This window comes from Nicotiana attenuata, chromosome 10 (assembly GCF_001879085.1).
Source record: "Nicotiana attenuata strain UT chromosome 10, NIATTr2, whole genome shotgun sequence".
Taxonomy (NCBI): Eukaryota; Viridiplantae; Streptophyta; class Magnoliopsida; order Solanales; family Solanaceae; genus Nicotiana; species Nicotiana attenuata.
The window spans coordinates 32,019,766-32,044,445 of record NC_031998.1 but is presented as its reverse complement, the minus strand read 5'-3'; the positions used below and the strand labels follow the sequence as shown (position 1 = coordinate 32,044,445).

Here is a 24,680-nt window from a genome sequence, read left to right as displayed (position 1 = left end):
CTACCCCCCACCCCCCTAACCCCCCCCCCCTTTTCCCCCCGTTTTTTTTTTTTTTTTTTTTTTAAATGCAGAGGTTGGGAAGCTCAATCATAATATGGTACCGCGTTTCCATTAACGTCCAAGGAAATTAATCTAAAATGCAAACTTATATAAAATTCTATTCCATGTGTTCTGTTTAAAGAAAATTTTCCTTAACTATCCTTTTAAGTGTTGTTTCAATATTTTAAGCTATTAATTATTGTAATATATATAGTACTTTATATGGGTCTTTTTTTTTTTTTGCTTCGATATAGTACTTTCATATGCTATTTTAGAACAAGTAAAGTTTATTTGAAAAAATTCGGATACAATTCGATCCTTCTACGGCAATTTATATCAAAATTCGAGTAGAAAATTAACCCACATACTTTGAATTTTGTTAATATGATCAGAAGAGAGTAACAGAGAGAGAGACACACAGAATTTTTCTTAAAGAAACGACAGAAAAAAATTAATTAGATGTTGCATTCATTGACGTTACAATGTGTTGCAACTTGCTAGCACATGGAATGGACCCTATGAGCTCAACATCTTAGAAGTTTCATCTGCTTCTTATTTCCTTCAACTGCTTGTATAAATTGCCTTCTCAATCTCTTTGGGAATAGCAAAACAAATCCTAGTACAATTATCATCACAACCCAAAAGCAGATTCAACAAATATAAGATGATGAGGAAAGAAAGAACAAATTGCATGGTCAAACTTAAGCTTATTATGGGAAAGCTCAAGACTCATCTTCAACTAATTCCCAAATCAATTATTAGACACGAAACTCATGAAGCTGTTCGTGAATTTGTAGAAACGCCGAGAGCAAATGATGAAGTGGTTCCTAATGATGTAAAAGAAGGACATTTTGCTGTTTTCACAGTGAATCCTGAGGAGGAGCCAAAGAGGTTTGTAGTTGAGCTGCATTGGCTTGCAAATCCTTCATTCTTGAATTTACTGAAGCAAGCTGAAGATGAATATGGATTCGTACAAAAGGGTGTTCTTGAAATTCCTTGTCGTGCCGAGGAATTACAGCAGATTCTGCAACTCAAGACTGGAAGGAATATCACTTCTTTTGCAGTTTAATTATTTGGAAATAGTTCATTCTCTATACATCAGATATGTGTACACCATAGCTAGTTTTGACTTAGTTATTACTCCTAAATTAACTTAAACTCTTTGGCTATTATTGGCCCCCTTCACAATTTAAAATAAAACTTAGTTTGTGTTAAGCACAAGATTACTATGCCATCTGGATTATAGTAGTAAAATGGTGTTAATGTAACTGTCTGATCAAGGAGTACTATGGCACCTTCCATTTTATATGGGTAATTAAAACGTTTTTCCTAATATTCTTTACTTTCCTTGAGGCGATTTATACTTATGTTGTAATTATATGTCTGTTTACCCGTAAAACGGTACAGTTCAATTTTTTTTGCGTGGTTTATGAATAAGCGAACTGATTTTCCCAAAATAATAAATAAATTAAATGAAAAAAGCAAGACTTAGCAATGAAATCAAAAGAAATAGCAAGCCTGGTTCCGGGAGCAAGGCTTCCGGAGACTGTGATAAGAACAGTACTTAGACAGAAAATAAAGTTGTATTATTTAGCTTGAGAATAAATTGTAGCATAAGTTTTGACAGAGATTTCGTGTGTTACAATGGTTGTTGAAGCCACTATTTATAGCTATACATAAGGAGCAAGTTCCTTGATCAAGCCCCTCTTGAATGACAATAAAGGGGGCAATTGATTAATATGTAACGGCATGCCATGAATGCCAAAATTCTCTGCAATGGCTGCATATTTAATACTGAGGAATATTCTTCACTAAATGCCATCTGGTGACAAACAGTCGTTTGCTTCCGTTGACCGCGTTCCCTTTGGGATCTATCCGGTACCAATCGAAGCTGTTGTCCTCGGTCTTGGTTTCTAGTCGATTTATCTTCCGTTCGCCTCCGATTCCACGTGTCACGCCGTCATTTGACCATTTAACGTAAATCAATTTTACCCTATACAGATACACCTGCTTTCCGGTGGCACATCTTTGTGTTATTGGAAAGTTGGTGAAGATTCCTTTCTTGGCTAGAAATTTTCTAAACCCTTCTGAATAGTTTCTAACGCTTGATAAGATGCATGTCTCCTCGCATTTAATACTCCGAACACGTGTTACCCTATGATTTAGCTATATTGTCGCCGGTTCTCGAGGTAATCATGACCACGATTTTAGCCGTCTAAACCTTTACTTATCTGTCTCATTCTTCTTTTTTACTTCTAACAACTTCATAAGCTTTCTTAACCTCTTTGCACTTAACTTCCTCATGCTTCCATCTTTCTCTAATCTTCTTCAAAAAGCTCTGTCATCTTCTTATTACTATGTGACAGAAACTAAGCCTCCACCAAACTGTATAGAGAACCAGGTTCTCTATCAGTTCCCACAGTAAGCAACAGACTATAAAATCAAATAGTATAGGAAACCATGTTCTCTATCTGTTCCCACAGTAAATTGGCAGTAAATAAAGAATACGCGCACACTGCAGTAGGTAAATGACACAGAGGAATTTTACGTGGAAAATTCCTAGCTCAACGGGATTAAAAACCACGACCTACCCTTGTAGGATTTCAACTACACTACTGAGCAATCTTTAGATTACAACCTATTGTAACCTAGTAAGTAACCTCTTAATCCCCCACTAACTTGTAACTGCACTATTACAAGTCACTTTGTAATAACTCTATTACAAAGACTTAATCACTCACTAACTTATAACAACACTATTACAAGCCACTTTGTAATAACTCTATTACAAAGACTTCACAACTCGACTAACTCTAGCCAAGACACAAACACAAGGGTTTATGATTTACAAAGGGTTTCCTACACAATGCTTCTAAGTAAGCCAAATAGGAATTACAAGTAAGAACTTCAACAAAGATACAACACAACTAAGGACATATAATAACTCAATATGGGGAACTGGTCCGTTGCTATGTTGTTCTTTGTTCTTGATGCCCTTGAGAATCACTTGCAAGATGGACACACACTTGAGAGAATGCTTGATAAGTTCTTGAATGTGCAAGTGATTTATTTTACCTTTGCTTGATGTTAATATCTGATTTGTGACATCACTTGGATGATGTAAGCAAGGTAGGTAAAAAGCTTTCCACAGAAAGTTGACTGCTGCACTATTCCCGTACTGTAGCGTGTGCAGGTAGCAACTTTCCAACTGGAGAGTTGACTTTGTACAGTCACCTCGGGAACTGGTAGGGACCTGTTCCCTTAGCTCTTCCTATGACTCTGAAGAGTTGAGCCATATCCCAAACTGGATCCCAACCTGGAACCTTATGATATTAAGGTCTTGAGAATGTTTAAAGCTGTAGAGTTGCCTATACGACGACTAGGGGAACTGATCCATATCTTTCCCTCTGCTATTCCCTTATCTGATTTTGTTGATAATTGAACCACACCTCTGACTAGTTACTCTAAACGTAAGAGAACTAATTGTATCAGGTTCCTTATCTGGTTCTCTCATGAAGTTTGTCAAATTATCAAAACAAAAGACGCATAACTTATCAATTTCCCCATTTTGATGATGACAAACTTAGAATTGATATTCCCCCTGAGAACCAGATCTCCACATTGTTCCCCCTATGAATCAGCCATATTCCCTATGAGAACCAGACCAAAGGAACTGATCACAAGTAGTTCTTCAAGATTGTTTGGCGAATCATCAAGACACAAAATAAAATAACTTATCAATTTCCCCCTTTTTGGTGATGACAAACCCAAAATTAATGTTCCCCTTGAGAAGCAGAGTCCTCACATGTTTCCTTACGGATCGGACCTAGAATTAACATGTTATCAGCAACGTTCCCCCTGCGAAGCAGAGCTATCTTTCATGCAAAACACAATATATCAATTCGATTATGTTCCTCCCCCATGTTGACATCTGTATAACTTCCCCCTTTTGGCATCAACGAAAAGAATAACAAAAGAAGCACAACCAAGAAGAAGTTTAACAACATTAACTCATGCCACTTGGGCAACACATCATAAACAATAACAAGAACAACAAGTGAATGTCATTGCATAAAATAGAGTGATTGCCCATAGTAAAGTGATTATAACAAAAGTATAGTAGTTTCAAGAATACAGAATATGAAAATTTAAACAACTAAAGTACCAATGTCATCAAAAACATATGAATTCGAGGGAATTTGGAAGGAGTTAAAGACATGGATCACTGGGCAGGAAGAAAAGTAAGGGGATAAGGCCTTGATGTGCTTGTCAATTCGTTCATTCACAATCATTTGATCAATGATCATCTGCTCTCTCAGTTCCTCCACCTGTTTCCTCAATCTTTCATTCTCACCCTTCAACTTAGCATTCTATTCTTCCAAGGGTCCACGGGGACCTGGTTCTCTACCAATCTGAGCAGGCTGAACCATCAATCAGATCACCTAGAATCTCCCCAAGCTTCTCCTCATCAAGAACAAGCTCAGTCCCATGCACACATAGCATTAGAGTAACACATACAACATAGAAGTTTTTACTTCTTCTTCATAAACGTTGGGACTTAGAGGAACAAAGAGGTGATTCTATTTCTATAACTCAACAATGTCAAGAAGTTCCTCCAGTTTCAGTAATATCAAAGTCAACACTCTACCTAACAACACTTTTTGAGAAATCAGAGTTTTCTATCTCTCAAAACCCGATAACTCAACCTTTTGCTTCTGTAAGGAACCAGGTTCCTCACTCACACTACCCTTTCTTTCGCTAAGTGGCCATGTCTCCCTCTTCTTCTTCTCAATTTGTTCAGACTTATCATCTACTGCATCTTTCTCAGCCAACTTCCTTTGCTCCATTTTTTTTGAATTCTTTCTCACAAATAAAGATTTTTCCACTTTATTCTCTCTTCCACAATCACCATATCAGCAGGTCACACACTTCATCATGAATCAACCTACTTTTCTCAATCCTTTTTACTGGATCAGAGGTTAGTTTAAGCACAGAACCCAAGAGAAAAAGATCATCATCAGAATTAACATCCTAAGAAGGATTTGAGGGACCAGTTCCCTCATTCAGTTCCCCCTTTTTCCGGCACATTCACCAATTGCTCCATTTTTCAAGGCTTCTACAAACCCAACATCAATTTCGGTCTCACTTTCTAGAATACAAGATCTACCCCATTCCTTTTCAGTTAAAGTCCCATCAAAATCTACTAAAGGCTTCTTGGGTTTCGATTAAGATGGAGTTAGGATTTTGGAAGGTGACAGAGTTGGATTCACTTCCGGCATATTTGGAGAGAAGGATTCTTTTTTTAGATAAGGTTGATTTGGTTTTGAGGAAAAAAATCAGTTTTGTTTGGGTGTGAGAGAAGGAAATGGTTTTTCGGGGCAACGGGTCATTCAAAAAAGGTTTAACATTTTGGGAATAAATTAATGACATTACACTTCACCAGTTTAAAAAGGCATATAAGTATTGAAGAGACTACTAACCTGTCACAGGCAAGTTCCTTGACGGTTTTTAAAAATTTGATCAAAGACTCCCAGAAGGTCAATGTAACTCTTACTTGTTTTGTCCTGAAACTGCCATGTTATACTAGTAACAGTATAGATTTGAGTTTGATGTCGCCAAAAAACACTTTTTAGCATTGTACCTTCCTTCTTAACATAGTCAATCATCGAGGGACCAGGTCCTTAGTTAAGCTTGATCAACCCCAACTCCAGACGATTTCTTTCAAAGTGTCACTGCTCAACGCCTTGGTGAAGATGTCTACCACCTGGTCCTCCGTCTTCCAGTGCTTCATACAAATCAGAACCTTTACAACATTATCCCTCAAAAACTGATGTCGCATATCAATGCGCTTTGTCCTCTTGTGTTGTACCGGGTTCAAACTGTAAATACACCAAAGTCTTCAAGATGTTGCTTGATCTGTAGTAGTTGAGCACAACAAGAAGCAGCAACTACATATTCAGCTTCAGCAGCAGAAAGAGCCACACAGTTAGTTTCTTTGTACCCCATGAGATCAAGCATGACCCTAGAAAATGTGTTGTTCCAGATGTGCTTTTTCTATCCGCCAGATATTCAACATAATCAACATCGGCATATCCAACCAGGTCAAAAGAACCTTCTGAAAAATAGACGAGGACCAGGTCTTGTGTTCCCTAAGGATACCTCAAAATTCCCTTGGCACCCTTTATGTAAGAGTGTTTTGGGCCAGGTTCCAATCACTATTCTATATGAAGGCCTAGGGACCAGGTGTCACACTTGGTTTCTCTCAACTGATGGAGTTCTTCTTGCATAGCAGCTATCCAGTTAGCATTTTTCAATGCTTCTTTGATGTTCTTAGGCTCGATTTGAGACAAGAACATTGAGAGGGAAAACATGTTCCTTGCCTTAGAACTAGGTTGAGTACCAGAGTCTAAGGATGTGATTACATTTCGAAGGGATGTGAATTCTTTTGCTTCTAGTTAGATACTGAACTTCAGAATTTGAAGGACCAGGTTCCTCCAAATGTGAATCATCATTGACATTAGCAAGATTATGACTTCCATTCTTTTGTTCTGCATCAAGAGTACCTAATGCAGCATCAACAACCCTATGTTCAACTTAAGTCGAGGTGATAGAGAGACCAGGTTGCTCTGTGCCTTTTGGAGATTCTACTGCATCTCCTTCACCGTTGTGCTTGACTTGACTCATCAAATCAGTCTTTCCATTTGCAATATCTATAGCTTCATCAGGAGCATTTGTCAATTCTCCATCTTCATCTTCTTTGTTATGTGACCCTTTTCCACCATTGTTGAGAACAAAATATTTTGCATCCAAAGGCTCTCGGGTAAGTCAGCTTGGCTTTTCTCCCATTGAGCAGTTCATAGAGAGACTTCTCAAGAAGGGACCTGATCATGCACTTGTTAATCAAGTAGCAGGCAGTGTTGACTGCTTCAGGCCATGAACCAGGTCCTCCATAACCAACTTGTTCAACAAATAAAAGCTCACATGCCCCAGTCATCTTCGTCATAATTGAACATCATCATCAATGACACTTAGGCATGTTAGATCACCACCATTCAGTGACTCAAGGTCTGCAACATATATATTCTTGAATCTCTTGGCTATCAATACCATTTCACCAGTTTTAAGATTGGTGAAAGTGCAAGATTCGGACAAGAACTTCACTTCATTTTTCCTTAACACAGATTTGAGACACACTCAACAAGCTATATTTCAATCCATTCACATAGTACACATTTTCAATTGCATGGGAGAGTGTTTTGTCAATTTTGCCACCACCAAGAATATAGCCTTCTTGTCGCTTCCAAAGGACACACTCCCACGTTGGAAGGCCTAGAGTGAGTGGAAATCATTCATTCTTCTAATTTAATGATTAGAGCAGCCACTATCCATGTACCATATTTTTTGACTGCTACCTCTCACTTTAGCCTGCACACTAAATCAATGATTAGACTTAGGAACCCAAGCCAGCTTGGGTCCCTTATAATGATAGAACGGGCGGAACAAACTTCTTTTTGCCCATGCAGGCAGCACATATTTTCTTTTCAGGGAACCAGGTTCCCCATCAGTAGGCCTCTTTTCAACAAATACTTTGTTTTTCTGCAAAGACTGAATTTTAGTTTTACAAGAGTCCTTGTAATGACCCGTTTGACCACAGTGAGTACACAACCAATTATCAGCCACAGTTACATACTTGCTATGGGGATTATAGGTGGTTTTAGCCTTTTGGAACCTGATTCCTTGCTTGTTTCCACCATTACTCTTGTATATAGACGTTATTACATTAGAGGACCAGGTACAATTAAGTGACTTATCAAGATCATTTTTAACCCTTTTTCCAATCCTCCTGAAGTTGTCTATTCTTTTCAAGCTCAACAACAAGACTTGTTTTAACTTTCTTAAGCTCACTCTCAAGCTCGAGTTGAGCCTCACTAGCCACTTCTTTACCCTTAGTGTTGTCCATCCATTTTGGCTTTTCAACAAGTTATTTTCTCTAGTTACTTCTTCCACTTGTTCCTTCAAATCTACAATGGAAACTATCATATTGTCCCTCTCTTGTTCTATGTCACCAATTTCTTCTATTAAAGCATTTTTATCATTAATGAGGCTATGATAGGCATCAATCAACACATTTGCTAAGGACATCAATTTTTTCTTAGTGTAAGTTTTCAAATTTCTTTGAACATCAAGAAAACTTACCTCATCTTCCACCTTGTCCTCATCATCATCAGATTTGGCCATGAGTTCAAAGATTGACTCATATTTTGAAGATCCATTGTTAGCAACCATCATAGATGTATTCCATTGGTCATCTTCACCTTCAGATTCACCAAAGGAATTTCCCAAGTCATCCAAAGCTTGTTTCACCATGTTGTCGGCGTCATCTCTTCTTTTGAACTTCCTTTTCAGGGACCTGGTTCCTCTTAGCCACCTTATCAGTGTTGGTTTTATAATGATCTTGCTTATGAAGAGGACGGTCTTTATTGAAGTGTCCAGACTTTCCACACTTATGGCAGCAATCATTTTCTTTGAAATTCCTGCTGGAACTTTCTTTCTTTGGAATCCACCATTTTTTCGAATCATCTTTTGGAATCTTCGAGTGAGATACTCCATGTCGTATTCATCACTACTTGAGTCTTTGTTGGCAGCCTTGAGAACCAGGTTCTTCTCCTTCTTGGGCTCTCTTCTTTCAAGATCCTTCTTTCTCTTCATCTCATAAGTTGTGAGATTTCCAATTAGTTCATCAATGGTCACCTTCTGCAAATCCTTGGATTCAGTGATAGCATTCACTTTATTTTCCCAAAAACCTGGTAAAACACTGAGTATTTTTCGGACCAGCTTGTTTCTTCGGATGACTTCACCAAGGAGTGAAGCTCATTGATAATGGAGGTGTAAGTGTGTGCATTCTCGAATAGACTCATCCTCCTTCATCTTGAAAAGCTCATACTCAGTAGTAAGCATATCAATTTTGGACTCCTTAACGTGAGTAGTTCCCTCATGGGAAGTTTGAAGAGCTTCCCAAATCTCCTTAGCAGACTGACAAGCTGAGATGCGGTTTTACTCATCTGGTCCGATGCCACAAACAAGAATCTTCTTTGCCCTGAAATTCGTCTCATTAGCCTTTCTATAAGCATCGTTGTACTCTTTTCTTATTTTTAGGACTGTAACTGTTCCCTCACCAATAGTTATCATGGGAACAAAAAGTCCATCACAGATTATATCCCACAGCTCTGAGTCCTTAGCCATAATGAAGTCATGTATTCTTGTTTTTCACCAACCATAGTATTGGCCGTTGAATCTTGGTGGTCTGTACGTTGATTGTCCTCCCTCGAAGTTTGATGGAGCAGCCATGTAGATCCTTTCTAGGTGTTAACCTTTTAGAAAGAACCCGCTCTAATACTAATTGATAGAAACTAAGCGTCCACCAAACTGTATAGAGAAACAGGTTCTCTATCAGTTCCCACAGTAAGCAACAGACTATAAAACCAAACAGTATAGGGAACCAGGTTCTCTATCTGTTCCCATAGTAAATTGACAGTAAATAAAGAATACGCGCACACTGCAGTAGGTAAATGACACAGAGGAATTTTACATGGAAAATTCCCAGCTCAACGGGATTAAAAACCACGATCTACCCTTGTAGGATTTCAACTTCACTACTGAGCAATCTTTATATTACAACCTATCGTAACCTAGGAATTAACCTCTTAATCCCACTAACTTGTAACTACACTATTACAAACTTTGTAATAACTCTATTACAAAGAATTAATCACTCAGTAACTTGTAACAACACTATTACAAGCCACTTTGTAATAACTCTATTACAAAGACTTCACAACTCGACTAACTCTAGCTGATAGAATATATGAGTCCACCAAACTATATAGAGACCAGGTCCTCTATGAGTTTCTACTGAGAATACTAATGAGACAATAAGTAAATAAGACAGGGAGTTTTTATGTGGAAAAATCCCTGCTCAAGTGGATAAAAAAACCACGACCTACACTGGTAGGATTTCAACATCACTATGAGCAACATTACAACCTATAAAATATAGGAATTAAACTCTTAATACCTCACTAACTTGTAATGCACCTATTACAAGCCACTTTGCAATACACCTATTACAAAGACTTTAACTTATGACTAACTCTAGTCATGACACAAACACTAAGGGTTTATGGTTTCACAAGGGGTTCCTTCTAGACAAGCAAAGTAGGAATTACAATGACGAGCAAATACAAAGTTACAACTCAACTAAGGACAACAAAATACTAGCTTTAGGAACTGGTACGTAGAGGTTGTTCTTTGTTCTTGATCCACTTGAGAATTGAATGCTTGATCAGTGAACGGTTGGTGTGCTTGAATGCTCAAGTTTATTCTAAAGTGTTCATGTGATGTTTTGTTGTAATGTTTTATGTTAATGCAATATGGATGACACCACTTGAATGATGTAATCACTTGGTAGATCAAAAGAAAAGTGACTGCAGAACTGTGCTGTACTGTTCTATGTACAGTGCAGGCAGTCACTTTCCAGCTGTAGACAGTTGACTTTGTACTGCTGTCAGGGAAACACAAGTGAATCAGGTCCCTGTGCTGATTCTCTATCTTCTAAAATTGTAGGAGTTCTCATTAGCTGGAATCTGTTGACTTGAGTTGTGTACCAAGTGTGTCAGGTTCCTTATCTGGTTTTTTGACAGTAAGTTTGTTAGATCATCAAAACATAAAGCTAAGGCATTGTAAACCCATCAGTAGCCAAGACACAAACACAAGGGTTTATGATTTATGAAGAGTTTCCTACACAATGCTTCTAAGTAAGCTAAGTAGGAATTACAAGTAAAAACTTCAACAAAGATACAACACAACTAAGGACATATAATAACTCAATATGGGGAACTGGTCCGTTGCTATGTTGTTCTTTGTTCTTGATGCCCTTGAGAATCACTTGCAAGATGGACACACACTTGAGAGAATGCTTGATAAGTTCTTGAATGTGCAAGTGATTTATTTTACCTTTGCTTGATGTTAATATCTGATTTGTGACATCACTTGGATGATGTAAGCAAGGTAGGTAAAAAGCTTTCCACAGAAAGTTGACTGCTGCACTATTCCCGTACTGTAGTGTGTGCAGGCAGCAACTTTCCAGCTAGAGAGTGGACTTCGTACAGTCACCTCGGGAACTGGTAGAGACCTGTTCCCTCAGCTGTTCCTTCGACTCTGAAGAGTTGAGCCATATCCCAAACTGGATCCCAACCTGGAACCTTGTGATCTTAAGGTCTTGAGAATGTTTTAAAGTTGTAGAGTTAACTATATGACAACCAGGGGAACTGATCCATATCTGTTCCCTCTGCTGTTCCCTTATCTGATTTCATTGAGAATTCAACCAACATCTGACTAGTTACTCTGAACGCAAGAGAACTAATTGTATCAGGTTCCTTATCTAGTTCCCTCATGAAGTTTGTCAAATCATCAAAACAAAAGATGCATAACTTATCACTATGGCTTCCCCTTCTAAATCTTCCAAGAACTATGTTTTGCTCTTCGATGGCGGCCCGAAGAGGAGCAAAGATAAGGAAGTTGATGTTGATGCTGATCCTCTCATGGTGAGCACCATCATACCCAAACATTTGAGCATTACTAACGACTTCCAAGAGAAGTTCCCCACTTTAAACTCTCAAACTTGGGCTATTGGTAAATATCCTTCTTCTATTTGTCCTTCATGTATTCTTGATGCGAAGGAGGATTGTGATTGCCATGCCCTAAATATCATTGCTCCCAACCTGGTGGAGCGCGTGACCTTCACTAAGAAGGGTTTCACGTACGTTTACACGTACCCCTTCACTTTGGGCCCATTCTTATTAAGCAGTGGACTTGACCCCGTGATCTTGGAATTCTGCCACCGGTATCAAGTCTGCTTGCACAAGTAGGCCCCTTTGTGTGGCGAACGATGGCTAGTCTGCAGCGGCTGTGCTTGGAAACGAGGGAGACCCTCACCCTAGCACATATGATGAACCTCTGCTCCCCCAAAATCTTTCGTGGGGGAGTAATAAACTTCAGTAAGCATGGCTGATGTCGCCCAAACTCACACCACAAATATTGGTTGTGAGGCGGTCGAAGTAATAATAAAAACCGTACGCAAGTCGGGATCGAATCCACAGTGTTGACTTATATGAGTCCACCAAACTATAGAGTACCTGGTCCTCTATGAGATGATGCCTAGAATGCAGTAAAGACTGAAGGTAAAGAAGGCAGGAGATTTTCTACGTGGAAAAATCCCACACAAGGGGATCAAAAAACCACGACCTACTCTCGTAGGCTTTTAACTCAACTAACTTGTAATCTACCTATTACAAGCCACTTTGCAAAAACCTTATTGCAAAGACTTTAAGCTAACTTGTTATACAACCACCACAAGCCACTTTGCAAAGAAACCTATTGCAAAGACTTTGAACTAACTTGTGATGCAACCACCACAAGCCACTCTATAACTATCCTAGTTACAAAGGCTTTAAACTTATGACTATTCCTAGTCACAACATAAACTCAGAGGTTTACGAATATTGGTTTGTTCCTAAGACAACGCTTCTAAGAAAGCAAACTAGGAAATACAATGAAGAGCAAAACAACAAGATTACAACACAACTATGGATGTATATGAACTCATTAAGAAACTAATCCTTAGTGGAGTTGTCTTCTTGTTCTTGACACACCATTGACTTCAATGCTAGATGAACTTTGTTATGTTTGAGAGAATATCACTGAACGCACAAAGAGTAGTGTGTCTTGCACCCGGTTGTTTTATCACAAAAGATGGCACAATAGATAGTGATGTCAACTCAAGGTGTATACTTCTTCCCAATGAGAAGTGACTGATGTACAGTCTGCATAGCCACTTCTGGGCAGTTGCGTTCCAGCTGGATAGTGGGCTTTGTACTTCCTGTCAGGACACACCAACAGACCAGGTCCTAGTTGTGTTCATCTTCTGTAACAGTTGCCAGATGGTCTCTTTCTTCTGTCACGTTCCAGTTGTGTACTTGACTTGTACTTTTTGTCAGAGAACCCTAAGACAGCAGGTCCCTGTTGTGTTCCTCTTTATCTTGATTGCGTACAGTCATTGACTTGCTTGTGTCGGAGAACCCTAAGGGACCAGATCATCAGGTCCCTGTTGTGTTCCTCCCTTTGCTGATTTTCAGGCTTCGATTAGTTCACATGAAATGTATGTCCTGTGCGCCAGGTGCTCTATCTGGTTCTTCATGACAAGTTTGTTAGATCATCAAAACATAAAATATTGAAAACCCATCAATTTCTCCCTTTTTGATGATGACAAACTTAGGCATGGACAGTATTTGTTTAGAGCAGAAATAACCAGATGAGATGCCAGAAGTTCCCCCTTAATCTAAGATCTCCATCATTCTCATCTAAGTCTTAATCACTTCTCTCACACTTCATCTTTCCCCTTTTGGCATCATAAAAGACAGATAAAAGAGCACCAACAGGTAATAAGCATAAAGAAGTCTAACACAGCTAGCTCATGCCACATATGTACACACAACATGACAGAAAAGAGAAGCCAGAGGAACATAGGATTTTACTAGCACCGAAAAGGAAGCTGTTTCATTAATGTTTACATTGGACTGAGTAATTCAGGAGCAGTAATGGTTAAGTACAACATGCCATCACAACAAAACATGCAAACAAAAGTAAAACAGCAGCCACAGGAGGAGCAAAAATATCTTGACACAAGGAGGATCCTAGGGGATACTAAAGGACGGAGGCTTGGAAGAAGAGACAGCTACGGTTTTGAGAACCAGGTCCAGTCTAGCATTTGCGGACAATTGTTCTTCAAGTAATTGAGCCCGAAGTCTCTCATTTTCCTTTGTCAGTCGTGTAATCTCCTCATGTACAGAATCAGGTCCTTTAACTGCTTGATTGAGCTGAGTTTCCAGTATGGCATTTTGAGCCCTTAGCCTTCTTATTTCCTCAGAGGCTACATTTTGAGCGTTGATCAGCTGAGAGATGGTCGAGATGCTTCCACCAACCTTTTCAATACATTCACATTCATCTAGAGTGGTCTTAGAGAAGGTTTGCTTGCGTGTGCCCACTTTGGAATTCCCCAAGTGAACCTTATAGAATCTGAACACCTGAGTGAGGAGAAAGCCATAAGGTAACCCATGATTTCCACCCTTAAAATTCGCCACCTTCTGCATATGGTCTATCATGATTGCAGGCAGATTGATTGGGATAAACTCATCGAGTTCTTCCATTAGGACCATGTCCTATCTTGTAGCAATAGAGCGCCTCTCAGAGCGGGGTAAGAGCACTTTGTTGACCAGTTCAAAGAGAAGCTGGTACTCAGGAAGCAAAACCTTCTTATGCACCTGTTCCCCCTGTTGAATACCTTGTTCTTTCATGATGCCTCTCCGAAAGTTTACTCCACAGACACCCTTTACTGAGGACATACCTTCACACGGAATTCTGAGAATCTTTCCCAACATCGAAGCGTCGAGTACAATGTCTACTCCATTTACAAGCACACAAATGTGATCCCCCTCAACAGTGAAAAGAGAGGTGTAAAAAGTTTGTACTGCATCTTCGTACACCAGAGGCATTCTCTCTTTAAACAAGTGTTCCCATTGTTGAAATTCCACAATCTCCAAAATTTGTCTCATGCCTGTCATCTCCGAAATTGCTGGATCAAATGTATGACCCCACAACACTTTTTGAGTTCTTAATCTCTATTGCCAAAGACCACCATCACAGGTCATAGAGTTTATTGTACCAGGTTCCTTAACAGTTTCCTCTTTTTGTTTGCTAGACCCTTCGGCAGACTTTCCTTTCCAGCTTGCCATCCACACAGTATTGTCCTCAGACACGACTAGCTCAGTTAGACTCCGTTTAGACTTGCTATTGTACTTCACAGATGACCTTTTCTGTTTCTCAACAGTTTCATCGAAGGCCCTTTTCATAGACTGTTGAATTGTCATAGATTGTTGTACTGAGGAACCAGGTTCCTTGGAAGCATCTTGGTCTATTTGGTTTACTGACACACTCTTGATGAAATCCTTTGGATTTATTTTCCTCTTTTTCCTTGTCTTGACACTCCTCTTACTTTTTTGAAATGAGGACTCAGAACTCTCTTGCTGTAGTGACCTGATAGTGAGTGATTTGGAGGAAGACTCTAAGAGCTTGGAGTGAACAGGAGGTGCAGGAGTGAGTTTGCATGGAAGAGAATAAGGTTCATCAGAAGGCTTTTATGAGAATATCTCATGAGCCAGGGACTCGAGGAGTGCTGTGGTTCTTACATCTCCTAGGAATGGAATTTCTTCCCCCTGGTACTCAGAGAGAGATATGCTCCTTCATTCATCAGACTCTCAGCAGCTATATCCATGATGTTATGAGCTGCTTTCTTTTCTGGTGACTCCTTGAGAGTCACTGAGTCCAACATGGAGGTGTTCAGATACTGGTCAGGATCATCCTCAGGGGCTTCTGACACTTGAGTAGTAAAACCTCCTGCGTGATCTTTGATAAGGTCGTAGGATTGACTAGACATAGGATTCTCAAAATATTGGTAAACAGGGTTTATCAGTAATGCAAAAACTGTAGGAGTGGAGGAGGAACCAGGAGTTAGTAAGGTGGTAGAGGGTGTGAAATAATGACGCTCTGGGGATGATTTCAAGGATAATGATGAAGTGGGAGCAGTGTCAATGGTGGGAGAATGAGACAATTGTTCGAACGCCATTAGATGAATACTTGGTAGACGAGTAGAGAGAGAGAGAGATGAAGAGAAGATCCTAGCTGTACAGAGTAGATGAAGGTTCATGACTTGCCTTGAGAGAAAAAGAAGGTTTTATTGGAAGAAGGGCTAATGATGAGTGGAGAGCGAAACAGGTTCTGCAGAACGGCGGTAGGTTTGTGGGAAAGTGTTACCGTGCAGAGGGGATAAAAGGATTTGAAAGACAAGACATGACACGCAGACGCTGAAAAGTCAGATGATGTGGCATTTGAATTAATTTTGTTAAACACATTTTTTTGTTTTAGGAGGGCATGCAGAATAAGCACATTATTACTAACCTGAGATACAAGAATCTGATGCCAGAGCAGTCTTTTGAACAAAGTTTTAGCAGCTCCCCTCTCGCAGTTCATATCCATACCTTTAGCTTCTATGATCGTCATGCGTGTTTACCTACAACGGTATTGATGTGAGTTAGGCTTGGTCAGAAAACACTTTAGCTACCTTTACCTGATGGTATCTTACACAACCAGCAGATGGAAGATCAGGTTCTTCATTAGATTCTTGTGACCCCATCTTCACCTTGATTTATCCGGAATATTCTCTTCTTGAGGCTTTGATGCAGACATCTGGAGTTTGGTCTTCTGTTCTGCAATGCTTTCCACCGATCAATCCTTTCTTCATATTGACCCTAAGAGGATGATCTCACCCTTCAATGTGTTTGCAATTTCTCTCCAGTTGTTGATAAGGTCATTTCGTTTTGCTTCCTTGTCTCCCAGAAGATAAGGCATGAATCATGACAGGTGCACCAGGTTCTTTGTGAGAGGTGGTGGAGGAAGTTGAGTTGTCTTTTGCCAGTTTCCTTCATCTTGCTCACTTTATCATCCTCCCTATTTGAAGCCTCAGATACTTCCCAAAGACAGGATTGGTTCATCATATTGATCATCATTGTTTCTTTCTTGGCAAGGAAAAGTGTCTTGTTGAATACCCCATGAGCACCCCCTACCATTTAGTGTGCCCTTTGTTGGTGACTTTGTGGCCTTATTTTGTGGATTTGTAACCCAGAAGGGTTCCTTCGCTCGTCTTTTTGGATTGAGCTTCCCAAATTGATCCTTCCTGTTGTCAAGAACAAGGCATTTTCTTCCATTTGGCAGTTCCTGGTGGATTTTGATTCACGAGGGACCTGATCCGATACTTGCTTTCGAGGTAGAGAGCAGCATTCCTTTTTGCCCGGGTTTTCTTGACGATTCCATAGGCGATGAGCACTGTTCGTGCAGCATTTTCCAGTTCCGTTCTTTCTTTCAGCTACACCATTTTGCTGTGTGGAGTCCTTGGTGTTGCAAAATTGTGAGTGACCCCTTCTCCCCCTCCTCCATCATCTGGTGAACTGAAGTCCAGGTGACACTCGAGTTTGGCAAACCATGGATCAGGTCCTGCATCATCTTGAGGAGATTTATAATTGGTCGGAGTGGATGTTCTTGTTTCCTTTGTCCGCTGAGACCACTTTTTATTCACTGAGAATATACCCTTTACTTCCTTCTCAAGGATACATTCCCTTCCTGCAGGGCTTTCAGTGAGAATAAATTTATGATGTTTTCAGCTGTGTGCTTTAAGCATCAACTGTCCATAGTCCATCGCAGTCCGCTTCCTCTCATTGTTCCCTGCTTATGCGCATCAAAGGTTAGATTTAGGAACCCAAACTAGTTTGGGTCCCTTGTTATTATAAAAAGGATTAATGAGAGATTTCCTAGTCCATGCAAGCAACATCCGCTTTTTGCGAGTGGTACCTAGTCCCTTGTTAGTAGTCACTCTATCAGAAAACACTTTGTTCTTCTGAGCAGACTGAACCCTGGCCTGGCAATTTTCTTTAAAATGACCGTTGTTCCCACAGTAGGTACATAACCAGTTATCAGGTACAGTGACATACTTGTTGTGCGGGTTGTAGGGAGTTTTCTCCCTTTGGAACCCGATGCCCTGCTTGTTCCCACCATTGTTGAGATACATGGCAGTGACAGCATCTGAGGACCATGTCCACTTCAGGGATTTTTCAAGATCATTTCTTACCTTCTTCAACTCAGCTTGGAGTTGCCGATTCCTCTCGAGTTCACTGCAAAGACTGGTTTTTATAACATTTAACTCTTTTTCAAGCATGATGTACGCCTCACTGGCTACTTCCTTCCCTTTCCCAAGACTTTCATTCCTATACTCTCTATTGAGTCCCTCAATGGTTTCCTCTAGATCAGCACATATTGCTAACAGGTCATCCCTTTCCTCTTCAGTAGATGCAACTTTTTCTTCTAAGGTGTGTTTCTCATTGTTAAGGCCTTCTATTGTTTCTTTTAGATCAACAACTACTACAATCAGATCGTCTCTCTCATTTTCCACACTAGTTATCGTCTCTCTCATTTTCCACACTAGTTATTCTTTCATTCAAGGCCTCCTTTTCTTTTATTAGCTATAGTCTCATCTCAGTCCACTACACAGACCACTAGATCATCTCTAGATTGCTCTGCCTCTCCTAGTTCTATGGTCAGGATTTCCTTATCATTTTCAAGGCAATAATAGGCATCAATTAGGACATTAGATAAAGACCTTAGCTTCTTAGAAGAATAGGATTTCAGATTTCTCTGAACATCCTAGAAGCTTACCTCATCGTCTTCATCTTCTTTATCATCATCATCTGACTGAGCCATCAGCGCGAACAGTGAATCGTACTTTGTTGCTTCAGTTCCCACTGCCATCAAGGAACTATCTTCTGCGTCTGATCCCCTTTCGGATTCACTTGAGGAGTCTCCCCAGGCAGCAAGATCTTGCTTAACGATATTGTCAGCAGCACTTTTTCGATTGAATCTTTTATCTGGAACCAGGTTCTTTTTTCCTGCTTTGTCAGAATTTTGCTTGTACTGCTCCTGTTTCGCGAGTGGGCAGTCTTTGATGAAATGCCCTGGCTTTCCACGTCTGTGATAGAGATCGTTGTTCCTTGCTTTACTTGAACTGCCCCACTTTGGTATACCACCGTTTCTTCGAACCATCTTTTGAAATCTCTTAGTAAGATAGGCCATGTCACTATCTTCATCACTTGAATCACTGCTTTCAACCTTAAGCACCAGGTTCTTTTCCTTTTTAGGCTCTCTTCTTTCACTGGCTTTCTTTCTTTTCATCTCGTATGTCTTCAGATTACCAATCAACTCATCCATAGTCAGAGTCTGTAGATCTTTAGCTTCAGTGATGGCATTTACCTTACTTTCCCAAGACCCAGGTAGGACACTGAGGATTTTCCTTACGAGCTTATTTCTGGGAATGACATCTCCAAGTGAATGAAGCTCATTTATGATGGAGGTGAATCTGGTGTGCATATCTTGTATGGATTCATCATCCTTCATCCTAAAGAGCTCATATTCTGTAGTGAGCATGTCAATCTTGGATTGTTTGACCTGAGTGGTTCCTTCATGAGCAGTTTGCAACGCCTCCCATATTTCCTTGGCAGTGTCACAAGCTGAGACTCTGTTGTACTCATCAGGTCCTATGCCACACATCAAGATTTTCTTGGCACGATAGTTCTTTTCTACATTTCTGTCAATGTCGTTGTACTCTCTTCTTCCTTTAGGCACCATTTGCCCTGTTTCTTCAATCTTCTTCATGGGAACATGTGGACCATCACATATAATGTCCTACAGTTCTGAATCTTCTGCCATCATAAAATCGTGCATGCGGGTCTTCCACCAGCCATAGTATTGACCATTGAATCTGGGAGGTCTATAGGTTGATTGTCCTTCTTCAAAGTTTGGTGGAGCAACCATTAGAGGATCCTTCCTAGGTGTTAGCCTGATAGGAAAAACCCGCTCTGATACCAATTGTTGACTTATATGAGTCCACCAAACTATAGAGTACCTGGTCCTCTATGAGATGATGCCTAGAATGCAGTAAAGACTGAAGGTAAAGAAGGCAGGAGATTTTCTACGTGGAAAAATCCCACACAAGGGGATCAAAAAACCACGACCTACTCTCGTAGGCTTTTAACTCAACTAACTTGTAATCTACCTATTACAAGCCACTTTGCAAAAACCTTATTGCAAAGACTTTAAACTAACTTGTGATACAACCACCACAAGCCACTTTGCAAAGAAACCTATTGCAAAGACTTTGAACTAACTTGTGATGCAACCACCACAAGCCACTCTATAACTATCCTAGTTACAAAGGCTTTAAACTTATGACTATTCCTAGTCACAACATAAACTCAGAGGTTTACGAATTTTGGTTTGTTCCTAAGACAACGCTTCTAAGAAAGCAAACTAGGAAATACAATGAAGAGCAAAACAACAAGATTACAACTCAACTATGGATGTACATGAACTCATTAAGAAACTGATCCTTAGTGGAGTTGTCTTCTTGTTCTTGACACACCAGTGACTTCAATGCTAGATGAACTTTGTTATGCTTGAGAGAATATCACTGAATGCACAAAGAGTAGTGTGTCTTGCACCCGGTTGTTTTATCACAAAAGATGGCACAATAGATAGTGATGTCAACTCAAGATGTATACTTTTTCCCAATGAGAAGTGACTGTTGTACAGTATGCACAGCCACTTCTGGGCAGTTGCTTTCCAGCTGGATAGTAGGCTTTGTACTTCCTGTTGGGACACACCAACAGACCAAGTCCTAGTTGTGTTCCTTTTCTGTAACAGTTGCCAGATGGTCTCTTTCTTCTGTCACGTTCCAGCTGTGTACTTGACTTGTACTTTTTGTCAGAGAACTCTAAGACAGCAGGTCTCTGTTGTGTTCCTCTTTATCTTGATTGCGTACAGTCATTGACTTGCTTGTGTCGGAGAACCCTAAGGGACCAGATCATTAGGTCCCTGTTATGTTCCTTCCTTTGCTGATTTTCAGGCTTCGATTAGTTCACATGAAATGTATGTCCTGTGCGCCAGGTGCTCTATCTGGTTCTTCATGACAAGTTTGTTAGATCATCAAAACATAAAATATTGAAAAGCCATCATAGACATAATTACCTCAGCATCAGATTTGGCCTTGGCCAGCTCAGCATCGAATTTAGCTTTGAGCTCCTCGATTTTGCGGCCCCGAGTCAGGCTCTCCTCCTTCACGCTTTGAAACTGGCGTTCGAGTGAAGCCAGTTGCTCTCGATGGGTTTCTTTTTCAGAGGCAAGATTGTCCATGCCTTGCCTCCACCCCAAGGTTTCGGCCTCCTTCATCTAGAGCTCCTCTCGGAGCTGCTCTACCAGCTCGCCTTTTTGCAGAAGCTGTAAAATAATATTGTTAGAAGACAATCCATAACAAAACTTTGGATGGGGTATTACCTTTTTGGTGAGCTCGGTTTTTTATTGGCAAGCCTTTGTCAGTGCGGCCCGAAGAATTCTGATCTCCTCCTCTTTCTTGACATAGAGGGTTTTAAGACTGTCCATCTCTTCCGATATCTTCTTAAGATCGGCCTCACATCGAGCAAGATCAGCTCGAGACTTGGAAAATGCCTTTTTATGGAGTATCACAGCCTCCACAAAAAGGGGAAAAGTTAGACTCAGAACAGTAAGGACAAAGCACAGGCGTAATCCTAAAGGACAGAAAACTCACTTGTTTGAAAAGCCGACGAGCCTTATCGAAAGAAGCATCTGTGTCGGGGCCGTATTCAATCCCTGCAAGGCATTCTCGAAAGATATCATGCCCTTCGTGGCTCTCCCACACATCAGAGGTTCTCATGTTCTGATCATCTCGGATTTTCCCCTCGGAGAACTCGGGACCAGGCGGCGAGTCATCCACATTGATTACCCCAAGTGATCCACTCGGGGCATTCTCTTCTATTTGAAGGGGCTCGGGATCGGGCCCCTCGGCCTTACCCTCCAAATGACCTCCAAGACGAGGTGCCCTTTTGCTGCCCGATGGCTCGGGGACTTTGCTCAAACTCCCCTCGGAGATTTCGTCGGTTCTAGGATGAGCCGCGTCCGCCGCCACCGGTTCAGCAGACATCAAAGCACCAATGCTTCCTCTCTTACGAGCTACCAATAGGCAGTCGTCATCTTCTTCTTCTTCCTGGTCCCAAAGGCGTTAGGCCGTGCCTGGAGATAAGGCCACAGTATCGGCCTTAGGCTTTCGAACCGTGCTTTTCTTCGACCACGGTGTAGTTACAGGCGATCCCCTCTGTCTCTTCTTATCTTTAGGATGCTTTGGGATCTCTTCTTCACCAGCCGAGGGCGGCCGCATAGCAACAGCGTCTCCGAGACCTGCATAAAAACGAAGTAAGTATTCCACTAAAGAAACACAAGTAAACAAACAAGGGAACTCACCATGATTTTTAGCCTCCCATCGGCCCTTGGCCAAATCTCGCCAGCAACACTCCACATATGAGGAAGTGGAAGCCAGTTTTCGGACCCAACCTTCGAGGTCCAGGACCGCACCAGGAAACTAAGCAGTAGTTGCATCATCGGAAAGGGGTTAGACCGAGGGAAATGATAAAGTCAAGAAAAAGAAGAGAAAGCAAGGTATAAAGTTACTATGTACTTACATTTCATGTTCCATTCCTCGGGGAATGGCATCCACTCAGCAGGAATCAAGTCAGAGGTCTTAACTCGGACAAACCGGCTCATCCATCCTCGGTCTTTGTCCTTATCGATGCTGGAGAAGAGAGATTTTGAGGATCGGCATTGTAGTTTTATCAAGCCACCTCGATAAAGTCGGGGACTGTACAGCCTGATCAGATGGTCGAAGGTGAAAGGCATATCCTCGACCTGGCTCGAGAAGAATCTGATCAAATGGATGACTTGCCAGAATGAAGGGTAGATTTGGCCAAGCGTCACTTGGTATCGTTGGCAGAAGTCAAGAATAACTAGATCTACGGGACCCAGAGCTGGATTTGCAGGGCCCAGCGTGAATGGGTAGGTATACACGCTTAAGTACCCCACTTTATCTATAGTGATATCCTCCTCGGGGGAAAGGATCACTATGTCTTTGTTCTCCCACTTGCAATCCTTCTTTACTTGCTCGAGCTCGTCCTCGGTTATCAAATAAACGTATCGAGACATGGGCTCGCATCGGCCCGGTGTCGATACAGGTTTCTCGATCTTGAAGTCGGATGTTATTTCACACGGCGGGGGAATGTACTCCTCAATACGAGGGGGCACTACCGCTTTACTCTTGGTCGGTCGAGAATATGAAGAAAGTTTTTCTTTTTGGGGAACCGATTTAGATGTCTTATCTATTGTAAAGCAGAAATTCAAGAAAATAGAGAACGTTGATGATGAAGTAAGGACAAATAAAAAAGAAGGGAGAATTCAGGGAAGTTGAAAGAGCTAATGAGATTTTGAGAATAATGTGAGAATAAAGTTTGCAAGATTGTGAAGTTGATCTATTTATAGAGGTCATTTAAGCGTACTGAGAAAGCCAAATAGCCGACCGCCAGTCGCCTCCAATTAATGACTTTGGGAATCGCACAAAAAGCAACCTTTCAGTCACTTCAGCCGCTGACATCATGAGATTGGCATCAGGATCGAGGCGTCGAGCATCGAAGATCAAATCGTTTCTTATCATCTTACTCTAAGAAATGTGGGGACTATCTGTATACAGTCAAAATTATATGCTTCCGATTTATAGGCTCGAGGGTCCATGCTAGGCCCAGTCCGGGCAAGGTCGAGTTCGAGCCCGATGGATCAGATTCTAGCTCGAAGACAGAGTGCAATGCTCGAGAGATACGAGTATGAGGAGTACCAAGGCTGAGTATGCTCGACCCCGAAATAGTACCGTTATGGACTTGTAACAAAATGGGCTAGATTCCTGCCACGCCCCCAAAATTATGGCGCAAATCCCGGAATATGATTGTACGATTCCGTACTAGGCGGTTAGACAGCTGTATCAGGAATATTCCCTACTGTGAATAGAAATATAGGGTTCCCCTATTATATAAAGGGAATCTCAATCACTTGTAACATCATCTAATCATTGAAGCAAAGAATATACTCTCCACTTTTTGCCTACTGTTCATCAAAATTGTCCTTTAGCTCTGCTGCTCTTACTTTACTTTTCTTGCTTAATTGTTCTTATTGTTCTAAACCACCTCGAGGTCACTAAGCTCGAGGTCACTGCTGCTGAGTTATATTGGTTTGATTCACTTATTTCATTCATTTCTACTTCATATTTCTTGATTATTGATTGGTATTGGATCTAATCATGTATCTTTAAAATCACAAAACAAATTTAATTGTTACTCATATTTTCGAGGTAAACAGTGTTCTAGACCCTAGAACTAATTATATCTAATTGTAGATCCCCACTCTCTTCTTGCATTATAGGCTCATATATAGCTTGGACTATGTAATTACTGTACTGCAACTTTAATTTTAGCTCAAAAAAAAATTAAAGCCAACTTTGAGATAAAATTATTAATTGTGATTAGTGGTGGCAAAATGGATAAAAGAAAATAGTTATCCAACTATATTATCCATTAAAAAATGGGTTGAATAATAAACTTTTTAAAAACAGGTCAAATATGGATAAGAACCATATTATCCACTTAGAAAATGGATAACCAATGAATAACTAATGGATTTAACTTTTTCATTTGTAAAGACTCAAATTGAGGGTTCCTCAAGTTTGGGAGACTAGGAATTCTCCCAAATAGATCATATCCAAGAAGCCATGGATAATATAGATATCATATTATCCATCGGTTAACCAATTTTCTATCCATATTGAATAATACGAGTCGGGTCTGTTTTTTGCATTACCGATTTTCGACCCGCCCGTTTGGCACCCCTAATTGTGATGAGCCAAGAGTCATGAAGTTCTGAATTCTAGAAAATACAACTTATGATTGTTGAATTATCTATACATAATTGGTGTTGAAGTTTTTTAACTCAAATACAGAGTTTACGTCAAAAATACATTTCTACCGAGCGCAGGTAGA

The 24,680-nt window shown here is 40.5% G+C and overlaps 1 protein-coding gene across 1 annotated transcript; it reads left to right on the top strand.

Annotated features, from left to right (window-relative positions):
- On the top strand, window positions 655–1,308 carry LOC109233896 (auxin-responsive protein SAUR32-like). Its single transcript, XM_019399746.1, has one exon. The coding sequence runs from the start codon at window positions 704–706 to the stop codon at window positions 1,106–1,108; it is 405 nt and encodes a 134-aa protein (XP_019255291.1). The 5' UTR covers window positions 655–703; the 3' UTR covers window positions 1,109–1,308.

Coding starts and splice junctions, on each gene's coding strand:
- LOC109233896 (XM_019399746.1), top strand. CDS start 704: ATGATGAGGAAAGAAAGAACAAATTGCATGGTCAAACTTAAGCTTATT.